The sequence below is a fragment of the Myotis nattereri genome, assembly GCF_964212035.1.
Source record: "Myotis nattereri genome assembly, chromosome: 3".
NCBI lineage: Eukaryota > Metazoa > Chordata > Mammalia > Chiroptera > Vespertilionidae > Myotis > Myotis nattereri.
The window spans coordinates 201407460-201420091 of NC_138077.1; the positions used below are offsets into that span (position 1 = coordinate 201407460).

At 40.2% G+C, this 12632-nt stretch overlaps 1 protein-coding gene across 1 annotated transcript in view; it reads right to left on the reverse strand.

Annotated features, from left to right (window-relative positions):
- Window positions 1-12632, reverse strand: part of CLIC4 (chloride intracellular channel 4) — a 59502-nt gene that overhangs the window by 16024 nt on the left and 30846 nt on the right. Inside the window, exon 3 of the mRNA XM_081085941.1 lies at window positions 9147-9272. Within this exon, the coding sequence (XP_080942067.1) occupies window positions 9147-9272 (126 nt within the window). The remainder of the gene's footprint in view (window positions 1-9146; window positions 9273-12632) is intronic.

Genomic DNA, 12632 nt, shown 5'->3' on the forward strand with positions numbered 1-12632 from the left:
CAGGCCAGAAGGGAGTGGCAAGAAATATTCAAAGTGATGAATACCAAGAACCTACAACCAAGATTACTTTATCCAGCAAAGCTATCATTCAGAATTGAAGGTCAGATAAAGTGCTTCACAGATAAGGAAAAGCTAAAGGAGTTCATCACCACCAAACCAGGATTATATGAAATGCTGAACGGTATCCTTTAAGAAGAGTAAGAGGAAGAAAAAGGTAAAGATACAAATTATGAACAACAAATATGCATCTATCAACAAGTGAATCTAAGAATCAAGTGAATAAATAATCTGATGAACAGAATGAACTGGTGATTATAATAGAATCAGGGACATAGAAAGGGAATGGACTGACTATTCTTGGGGGGGAAAGGGGTGTGGGAGATGCGGGAAGAGACTGGACAAAAATCGTGCACCTATGGATGAGGACAGTGGGTGGGGAGTGAGGGCGGAGGGTGGGGTGGGAACTGGGAGGAGGGGAGTTATGGGGGGGAAAAAAGAGGAACAAATGTAATAATCTGAACAATAAAGATTTAATTAAAAGAAAAAGAAAAAAAAAGAAGAAAAGAAAAGCACGCTGAGAGCCAGAGGAGCTGCGGAGGCTGAGTGCAGAGGTACGGCGGCGGCTCGCGCGCGCGGAAAGGGGGTGGCACCTGAGGACGCGGCTGTCTTTTTGAATCACAAGCTCCCGACTGCTCTGAACTCTGGTTCTGGGAAGTCTCTGTGGACCCAGGACTCATACAGGGAGAGGCTGCTCTGTCAGGCGGCAGCGGGCGAACTTGAGGGCGGATTTCCCTCAGAGGTGCTTGCAGCCGTTACCGGGACACTGAGACGCGCGACTCCTGGCGCGGAGAATCAGCCATTGCTTCTTTCTCCGCCCTTTGACTCTCTGAGACCCTGCCCCACCCAGGCTGCGGCAGAGGCTTTTGCATGTGAATGTACCTAACTACAGCCCAGCCAAGCAGACCCGGAACTTCCAAGAGAAGGCCCAAGGCCCCGCAGCGGCTTGCATTGCTTCACAGCTGAGCCTCTTCGTGGCTCCGGCTGTGTGGCCTCAGGCAGGGGCTGAATTAGCACCTCCTTAGATCCAGGAGCCACTGTACCCAGTGGTCAGAGGGGGACCATTCTCCCACTTCAGACACAGCTGCTTCCCACAGCCAATTGGCCTGGAGGTCAATTCCTCCCAGTGATCCTACAACAACCAAGGCACCAAGAGTGCACCAAGAGTGTCCACCCCAGGTAACTGGGGAGGCTGAGCCACTGGGCCCTACAGGACACCTGGCACGCAGGGCCACTCTATCAACACAGGGAAGCAGCCAAAATGCGGAGACAAAGAAACAGGTCACAATTGGCAGAAACGGAGGAGGGCAGACGACTGGATATAGAGTTCAAGGCCACGTTTATAAGGTTTGTCAAGAATTTTATGGAAACCGCCGATAAATTTAATGAATCCCTCAAGGAGTATAGTGAGACCATGGAGGACATGAAAAAGGACCAACTAGAAATTAAGCATACACTGACTGAAATAAAGAATAATTTACAGAGATCCAACAGCAGACAAGAGGATCCCAAGAATCAAGTCAAAGATTTGAAATACAAAGAAACAAAAAATACCCAACCGAAAAAGAAAAAAGAAAAGAGATTCAAAAAATATGAAGATAGTGTAAGGAACCTCTGGGACAACTTCAAGCGTACCAACATCAGAATTATAGGGGTACCAGAAGGAGAGAGAGGGCAAGATATTGAAAACCTTTTTGAAGAAATAATGACAGAAAACTTCCCCCACCTGGTGAAAGAAATGGACTTACAAGTCCAGGAAGCGCAGAGAACCCCAAACAAAAGGAATCCAAAGAGGACCACACCAAGACACATCATAATTAAAATGCCAAGAGCAAAAGATAGAGAATCTTAAAAGCAGCAAGAGAAAGACAGTCAGTTACCTACAAGGGAGTACCCATCCGACTGTCAGCTGATTTCTCAACAGAAACCATGCAGGCCAGAAGAGAGTGGCAAGAAATATTCAAACAGATGAATAGCAAGAACCTGCAACCAAGATTACTTTATCCAGCAAAGCTATCATTCAGAATGGAAGGTCAGATAAAGAGCTTCACGGATAAGAAAAAGCTAAAGGAGTTCATCACCACCAAACCAGCATTATATGAAATGCTGAAAGGTATTCTTTAAGAAGAGGAAGAAGAAAAAGGAACTCTTACCATTTGCCATAGCATCGATGGAACTGGAGAGCGGATAAATACCACAAGATCTCACTTATTTGTGGAATATAATGAACAACATAAACTGATGAACAAGGACTGATCCAGAGACGGAGAGGCTTTGATTGGACTGTCGGGCCTTGGAGGGAAGGTAGGGGAGGGTGGGGGCAAGGGGGAAGGATCAACCAAAGGACTTATATGCAAGCATATAGGACTAACCAATGGACACGGACAACGGGGGGGTGAGGGGATGAGCGGGGGGTGGGGGGTGGGGGTGGGGGGGGTAGAGGGTACACATATGTAATATCTTAATCAATAAAAAAATAAAAAAAATAAAAAAATTTAAAAAAAAGTTTCCCCAAACTAAAACACACGTATTTCCAGTCCTCACGTGCAGTGTTGTTAAAACATAAATCAGCCCAGCTAGTGTGGCTCAGTGGTTGAGTGTTGACCTATGAACCAGGAGGTCATGGTTTAATTCCTATTAAGGGCACATGCCCAGATTTCCAGCTCAATGATTCTCTCTCATCACTGATGTTTCTATCTCTCTCCCTTCCTCTCTAAAATCAATAAAAATATATATTTTAAAAAATAAAACATAACACTGGATTTTAATAAGTCATCCATTATTAGTTTTAACAGCTTGATAAAACAATAATTTTCAATTATTGTGAACATTCATTTTAACATTTAACAAAAGGAAGCCAACTAGTTAATAAAAGGCTGTGTCAATCATAGAATGGACATGAGCATCCTGGGTATTTAGACTTTTAGATTAGTTCTTTACTCTGTATTAATGGTAGACTAGCTAATAATATTTCCATCATTTTAGGAAAGGTTTCATATATTTTCTCCTTTCTCATACTAATGTAAGAATAAAGTCTGGTTATACAGCTTATTAAATTATCCTTATATATTTAACTTTGGGTTTTTGCCTGAGAAAGTTTATTTAGAAAATCACAGAGGTAGAAGAAATCAGCTCAGGAAACAAGTTACAGAGGAAAAAAAGGGGGGAGGGGGCCCTGGAACTTAAGTGACAAGGAAGCCCTGACTGGTTTGGCTCAGTGGATGGAGCGTCGGCCTGCAGACTGGAGGGTCCCAGGTTCGATTCCGGTCACGGGCATGTGCCTTGGTTGTGGGCACGTCCCCAGTGGGGAGTGTGCAGGAAGCAGCTGAATCCATGTTTCTCTCTCATCGATGTTTCTAACTCTCTATCCCTCTCCTTCTCCCTTCCTCTCTGTAAAAATATCAATAAAATATATATTTTTAAAAAGAGACAAGGAAGATGCCCCCAAGGGAAGAGGGAGGGGAAAGGTGGGGGTAAACTCTACAGAGAGCAGCACTGGGTCCTCAGTCTTTTTTTTTTTTTTAATTGATTTAAGAGAGGAAGGGAGAGGGAGAGAGAGAGTCATCAATGATGAGAGAGAATCATTTGTCGGTTGCCTCCTGCATGCCCCGTAATGGAGACCAAGCCCACAACCTGGGCATGTATCCTGACTGGGAATCAGACCCTGACCTCCTGGTTCATTGGTCAACGCTCAACCACTGAGCCACACCGGCCGGGCTGGGTCCTCAGTCTTGAGGGTATTTATCTGGAAGTCGCAGGGGAGGATCCCAAAAGGATATTCATCAGCAGCTTTCCAGGTGAATACATTCAACTTTCATTGCCTGTATTTCTCATTTAAAAAAAAAAAAAAAGCTTCATAATGCCTTTGAGAGCTCTTCTCCAAAATTATCTAGCTTTCTCTATCCTTCTATCCTGTTATCAGTAAGTTAGCCAAGTGTACAGTCCTGCTTCAGTTAAAATTCCGTTTCAGAGCTTTTTGAAAGCTTTTTTTGGGCGGGGGTGGGATGGAGGAGGCAAAGTAGTTCCTTCATTCAAGCAAGAGGAACTAAAAACATAAACACTTCCCCATCGAAGAAAAAAGAGAAAGTTTCTTCTTAAGACCTATAGTTACACTGACCAGCAAAAGCTGCTTGATTTAAGCTTTCCGTTAGTCTGTAAATGCAAAACAACTCTAGAATAGACAGTTGCCTATATTTATATTTGTCATGGCTAAATCAGAAGTGCTCACATAAAAACACTCTGTTCTCATTAGCATCAAATGCCAAAAACATTTATTAGAAATGCTAGATTTTAGCCTACCAGCTTGTACAACAATTCTGCCTTTCGCCTCACCCTATTTGGAAACAAGAAGGTTACAATTTTGTGAGGAGGATCAGCCAGAGTTAAGGACCTGAAGGTCTGTCTACCTGTTCTAGAGAAATGACAGTGAGCAGGATGGTCCCTGAATGCCACAGAACAACAAAGGAAAGGGAGAGGAATGCATGTCACAGTCCCAGAAACCCGGCTCCTCCATACAATTCTGCGCGACAGAGACAACTATGCTGCCTGCTGAGCAGTTCACATCGCGGGCTGCAGCGCCCATGGAAGGGAAGGAATTCCCAATCCAAACATGCTGCTGCAGTCATATAAACAAAAGCTCGTCAGAAGTTAAACCTCACCTACTTTTTAAAAAGGACTCATTAAATTCAGTTTGACAACCACCTTCAGTCCAGCCTGCTCATCAGAGTAAAGTAAATTTTCTAGGATTTCTCGACCCTTCCTTTAAGCTTGAGCTAGCCTTCAATTTGGTACTCTTTAATGCACAATCCCACTGAAAGACACATTTCACCTCTTTTATAAAAGTCAGCCTCAACGAAATTGAGAATCAGAAAGAAGACAACAGGAGAAACATAGGTTTTTGAAGTTACATAGACCTGGCTTTGGAATAAGTACGTCAGCTCTGCCACCATTAACCTTGGACAAATTGTTTGGATTACTCATCTTCGGGTTCTTCATGAAGTCTTTGAGGACTGAGATAATCCACAAAATAATCCATTAATGCACTGTACACAAGGCACATAATGGTACTTGAATGTTAGTTAATAACAGCAGAGGTATTAGCAACATCAAAAACCCTCCTTTCTAAATTAAGTGAATTATAAAACTATTTAGGAACTCTCTTTAGATTATAACCTACAACATAAAAGCAAAGAAATTACCCTTAAACAGAATTTAGCTCACTGTGAACCCTTTATAACAGAAAGATCTCCAAGTTTTAAATTAAATTATTTAAACTGAAAGGAAAGACCATCTCTGGTTAAAGTATCTGTATGAATACATCCAAACAAAATGAGGCTGAAATTTCTATGTATAAAAAGCAAAGTGAAAATGTTTATTTTCATGGTCCAATTCAAAAACCGATGTCTTACAGAGGACTGGGCGTGAAGAAACCAGAATATGCTGATATTAGATCTATTATCTTAATGTCCATTTCCTCTGAGAAAAATAACAAGGTCTAATAAAAAATTATTTTTGGCCCTAACTGGTTTGGCTCAGTGGATAGAGCATCAGCCTGAGAACTCAAGGGTCCCAGGTTTGATTCCGGTCAAGGGCATGTACCTTGGTTGCGGGCACATCCCCAGTAGGGAGTGTGCAGGAGGCAGCTGATCGATGTTTCTCTCTCATCGATGTTTCTAACTCTCTATCCCTCTCCCTTACTCTCTGTAAAAAAATCAATAAAGTATATTAAAATAAAAATCATCATTCTCCCCTTCAAAAAAAATTTATTTTTGTTGTTGCTGTTGATGAAGACTATATGAAAATATAAGAAAATGTCCATTTGACTGAAATGGTATATAAAGGTACCAGCATACTGATTTTAAAAACAAATATCTTGGATAGTCTCTTCAATAAATGGTGTTAGGAAAATTGGACAGATACATGCAAGAAAATGAAACCAGACCACCAACTTACACCATACACAAAAATAAACTCAAAATGGATAAAGGACTTAAATATACGACGGGAAACCATACAAATACTAGAAGAATCCAAAGGCAACAAAATCTCAGACATATGCCGAAGCAATTTCTTCACCGATACAGCTCCTAGGGCACTTGAAACTAAAGAGAAAATGAACAAATGGGACTACATCAAAATAAAAAGCTTCTGCCCAGCAAAAGAAACCATCAACAAAACAACGAGAAAACCCACTTCGTGGGAAAACATATTTGCCAATGTCATATCTGATAAGGGCCTAATCTCCAAAATTTATAGGGAACTCATACAACTTAACAAAAGGAAGATAAACAATCTAATCAAAAAATGGGCAAAGGATCTAAATAGACACCTTTCAAAAGAAGACATTCAGAAAGCCCAAGAGACATATGAAAACATGCTCAAAGTCACTAATCATCCGAGAGATGCAAATCAAAACAACAATGAGGTACCATCTCACACCTGTCAGACTGGCTATCATCAACAAATCAACAAACGACAAGTGCTGGAGAGGATGTGGAGAAAAAGGAACACTTGTGCACTGCTGGTGGGAATGCAGACTGGTGCAACCACTATGGAAGACAGTATGGAGTTTCCTCAAAAAACTACAAATGGAACTCCCATTTGACCCTGTGATCCCACTTCTAGGAATATATCCCAAGAAACCAGAAACACCAGTCAGAAAGGATATATGCACCCCTATGTTCATAGCAGCACAATTCACCATAGCTAAGATCTGGAAACAGCCTAAGTGCCCATCAGCAGATGAATGGATTAGAAAACTGTGGTACATCTACACGATGGAATACTATGCTGCTGTAAAAAAGAAGGAACTCTTACCATTTGCAACAGCATGGATGGAACTGGAGAGCATTATGCTGAGTGAGATAAGCCAGTCAATGAAGGAAAAATACCACATGATCTCACTCATTTCTGGATAATAAAGACCATTATTAACTTATGAACAAAAATAGATACAGAGGCAGAGCTGCCTCGAACAGACTGTCAAACTACAGCAGGAAGGCCAGGGAGGGTGGGAGGGCAGGAGGGGGGTGGGTAAGAGATCAACCAAAGGACTTATATGCATGCATATAAGCATAACCAATGGACATAAGACACTGGGGGGTAGGGGAGGCCAGGGGATTGTCAAGGGCGGGGGAAAAAAGGAGACATATGTAATACTTTAAGCAATAAAAAAAAAAAAGAAGAAGAAGAAGAAGCTCAGTGGTTAAAGTGGTTATCCATAGAATACATTATTTCCTAGAAATAAAAAATTAACGATTTACATAAATAAATAAATAAATAAATAAATAAATACAACTATCTTGGGAGAATTTACACATTAAACACTTCAGACAAAACACAGTTTTCTTTACAGAGGATGGCAAGTCATTCAGACTGTTCCTCTGTTTATAATGTAATGTTGATACAATGATCTACAGTTACAGGAGAGGAGGATCACTTTCATTACTGTCTGAGGGCAAGCAGACAAATGTGAACTTCCCTCGGGGCTGACAGACTTTTAAAAATAAAAAGGGATCTAGTAGGTTCTATGATGCAACATTCTTTCATAAGTTATTTCTACTACGTTGAATATATGGTTGTAACAGCTCCTTACTGATATGTGTAAACCTACAATTTACATTTTGCAAATACAAAGATCCCAGTTTTGATTTATTGGTATTCTGCTTATATACAAGGTCTGGAAGAAAAGGCAAGACACAGTTTTATTAGTGTTGGTCTGAAGAAACTTTACTGGGATGGAAGGAAGGTTTGGACTCCTGATAAGCAGAGGTAAAAGAAGTTTGAAGCTCTCAGAAAAACAGGAAGGAAGGCAGAGGATAAGCTTTTATAATACAGGATTAAGAAAATGAAATTTTAAGCTTAGTACAAGATTGCTAAACAGAGGCCAATTCTGTTCATAATGGAAGATGGGTTAGATACCTCCAGGTCTCCAAAAAAACCCACTATTGATACAAAATTATTCTTCTGCCTAGAATGACTGCCACTCCTTCCCCCACCTGGTGAATGCCACTTTTTAAAAATTAAAGTTTAATTCAAGTATCATCTATAAAGCCTTTCCCGATTCCCCTCTCTTTCTTTTTTGCCATTTAATCATTTATTTTTCAGTTACAGTTGATCCACTCACTTTCCCAAACCACCACCACCACCATCCATATTTGTGCTGCAGGAACTATGGCTTATTCACTATTGTGTCCACAAGGCTCTGTTGCCCAATAACTGTTTGCACAGTGAGTGAATGAATGAATATTGAGTCATTAGTTATTTTGGAAACCTCTGACTCAATAATCCCATTCCTGGGAAATTTATCTGGATATAGAAGATAAATGATGGTAACTAGCAAGAAAGGCATGGGGGGAGGGGGGGGATCCCCCCCCCCCCCCAGATTTGAAGATAATGAAACTGGAAAAGCCTAGAATAATTCAGTAATGCCTTAAACCTATGCCAAGATTACAGTATGATGCAAAACTGCCTATCTGCATCTTAGGTAACTGTCATGAGAGTTCATCTAGTCTACAACTGTACTTTACATTATAGGAAACAGAACTACAAAACTGTTAACCATGTAGGACCTGGGGATCTAGAACACCTCAAAGAAACACATAAATAGAAAATGAATCCCAGGGACACAGTCTAAAAAGTCAATTCCCTTGGGTGGCAGTTTCAGAACGTTACCTTTGAAATGACCTGGTAAGAAATCCCCCAGCAACCTGCACCACACACCTGCTTATGCATCCTGGCTGGGTTCAGTTTAAATCTGTCTTTCCCCATCTTTTCTCCTCCCTAAACTTCTCTTTAAACTCGGAACCAATGCCCTCTAATAGCCAGTCTTTCCTGACCTATCTCACATGCCCCAAACCTACTTACACCATGTCCTACAGCTTCCTACCTAATTAGATTCCCACCTTTCTTAATGTAGCTACTGGCCTCGCCAGAAGCCAATTCTGACATCTGTGTGGGATTAATTATAATAAATGAAGGCAAGTCCTAGTCATTCCAACTTAACACTGTGAGAATTTAACTCAAGTACCAGTCAAGACAAAGCTTTAAAGAGATGGAAGAATTTCCATGCATTTTTCTTTGATACTCACTTGGGAGGGCATAAGACTTCTTCAAGAAATTCTTCAATTTTATTTACATCTGTTTTGACTTCATTGTTGAAAGTTATAAATGGTGGATGGGTCCCAGGAGCCAAGTTCTGCAGGTCTACAGGCTTCCTGTTAAACAAAAACAGTGGTCAAATTGGACAGAAGGTGTACCAAGTCATCAAGCAAAGAGAACCTAAGATTCAACTTCTAGTTCTCACCTGGCACTCTGAGGCCTCAGGTGTTTTGTTTGACCCACAAAGGCTCATTTTACAGATGCTTTACAAACACTTAACATTTCAAGAACTGCAGTGTGAGATAAATGAAACTGAGCTGATAGGAAATGGCTAAAAATGTATAAATATTTGGTTTATATCATGAAAGGCCTTCAATAAATATTCAACAATTCAGTCAAACTCATTCAAATGTTTTACCTTGTGTGACATATCCAGAAAAAGCAAAGTACACAGAATTCATGCCTTGAGATAAGAGCAAAAAATATACTTCAATGTTTGGGGGACTTTTTTCATTCTTTTGTTAATGTTTGTATTGATTTCAGAGAGGAAAGGAGAGTGGGGAAGAAAGAAAGAGAAACGCAGATGTGAGAGAGAAACATCTATTGGTTGCCTCACGCACACACCCCGACTGGGGATCAAACCCACAATCTGGGTATGTGCCCTAACCGGGAATCAACCAGCAACCTTTTGGTACACTGGATGATACTCAAACAACTGAGCCACACCAGCCAGGGCTGGATTTTTTTTTTTTTTACTTTTAATGTTACTTATCAAAGTAGACCTTTTTTTTATATATATATATAGTAGGAATATTTTAGATTAAAAAAATATATTCTGTTCTCTCCCATTTTGTCCCCAGGTGAAGAAAATAAAATAAAGAGAAACAGACAAATAACAGAGAGGGAAAGAAAGAAATTCAAAGGAGGAACCTGATCGGAGCTAATACTTTAAGCAACCTAAGTGGCTTAACGTCAATTAAAATTTAATCGGGTACACTTGCAACAACTGGAGGGCGTTCGGCTGGTGGCTCAGTTCCAGCTGCCTCGTTTAAGAGGAGAGCCACAGGACACTGACGCTGATTCTTAAGATGACCTGTCTGTAATTAGGTGACTCACTAAATGGAGAAAAAATACTAAGTATGTAGAACTTCCCCTTTCCTTTTGAAGGCTCTGAGTTTCAAGGCATAATATTAATTCACACAAATCAAGAGAATACTGGACACTACAAAGCAAACAAGCAAACACAAGTTAACATCACAAATCCTTTATTTATTTCAATGTACTCCTATGAATTATTCTTCACTAGCTTTGCTACTTTCCGATAGTAAAGCCACTAACTGAATCAGTGGATTGTGGACTCACCAAGACACACACCAGATCCCAGTTACTAAGCATTTGTCTAATTGTGCCAGTTCAGTTAAAGGATTTTATTTATTTTGATTCAGTGTGGTATACTGCTGATCTTTGTCTACTTCAATGTTGGTTTGTGGCGCAATTGTTTTAAAACAAAACAGCACCCATGAAAAGGTTTCAAATACAGCTTCTATGATTCTTAACAGATTTTGTTTACACAGTTTACAAGTAGAGTTTATATTAATAACAGAGTTAGAAAGCTACTCACTAACATATTTCTAATCCAGCTCTTAGTGGCCTCAACAGGGTTTATCATCTTTGAAATTATCTTAAAAAAATCATAAAGCCACGTGGCAGCCAAGTTCTCCCTCTCTGTCTGACTATCTCGATGTATGTCTCTCTTTCACACACACACACACACAAATGTGCACACGGGATATACATGATTCAGGATGCATTGGTGAGACACGTATCTTGAATTGTTAGGATTAACAGGGCTTCCTGTAACTCAAATCAAATGTACAAAGGGGAAGAACGGAGTTTGTACTTTCCTGACTGGCCAGCGGTAGGAAGTGGATGATCTCTCTAAAAGGCTGGCCTGTTCCATCCATTTAGTCTCTGTGTGTCTCATGGCTGTTCCTGAGGAACTACCTGGAAATCAAACTGACCTCTCAACTTGCTGAAAGCTGTTTTCAGAAAGTTAGAACCACAGAGACATGATAATGAAAGCAAACTATGTAAGGGATCTATTTTGAAATCAGACTTTGTTCTAAGTTTATAACGGCCCTTTAAGATATGCAGAACTATTCGTTTTATCATTTCACTGTAACATCTTAAACTATTACTAAGTTGTGAAAGGTTAAACTACCATAATCTTCTAAACCTTTATGCCATTATTATGGCAACTTACATGTGAGTGTGACTCACATAATATGTTACAATTTGGTATGTTGACATTTGAAACAAGAGAATCAGTAATGACATTGCAGAGGAAATAGTTTCAGTGTTTAAGGTGGGGATGAGGAAATGGAAACATGTATTTCTCAGACTTTTAAAAAAGTGGTCTCCAATTTACTTTCTCTTCTCAGAGAATACAATGGAGGGGGATTTTACTCACTAGTAATATAGCAGATATCACTGCTCTTACAATAAATTCCTTAAAAGTTATCATTTCTACTCTCATTTCTCAAAACCAGAGTTTCCCCCAGCAAGTATGTGATGAAATACGGCCACACCCAGCTATTGCCAAGGCAGTGTCTCAATTTCTTTCTCTTTCTTTTTCTCTCTTTCTCTCCCCCTCCATTCTCATACTTTCTTCTTTTCTCTTCCTTGCCTACATCTCAGGTTTATCTGTGCTCTAAAGATGCTAATCTGATTTAGGAACTTCTGGGCATAATGAAGATAGTGTAAGTCTTCAAATAAAGATCTTGGTCGCTGCCAGGAACCTGTCAGCCAGAAAGATCCTACAGTAGCCGTGTTATTTAAAAAAATGAATTACATTCAGTAGCAGGTCTGAAAATGGTTTAGTAAGAGTAGTAAGAAGTACCCTGAACAATGGTTAGCACATAATAGACTGAAGAAATGTTAGTTTCCCTTCCTTTTTCCTGAATTTAAAAATGAGACAACTGACCTCCCAGATGAGACACTTGCCCAAGGTCCCAGGGCTCTCCCCAAACAGAACCAGGCCTCTACCCCTGATACTTGCTACATGCACGGTTGTTCCCCTCTGATGACATGTGATAACATCTTTAAACATTCGCCCCAAATTTTAATATTTCCACTTATTTATCTGAACTTTTTGTTCAAATAGTGGTTGATGTAAAACCTAAATTTCTCCTAAAGCTTGGGCACTGTTTTGAATCCAAAAGTTCTGTAATGCGATTGTAGCATGAACAGAAAATGAGGTTTAAAACGGACTCCCACACTAACGCATTAAGGCAGCACTGGCAGGCAAGCGACGGAAGATTGTTCCAAGTTTCACAGGGCACATGAATACCGCCAGCACCGTCATTAACACCAATTGAGATTCAAAGAGACCGTGTCACACTGTGCCAGAACTGGCTTGATTTTAATGGATGAAATGTCATGTAACAATAATTTTTTCACAGCATAGAGTGGGTTTT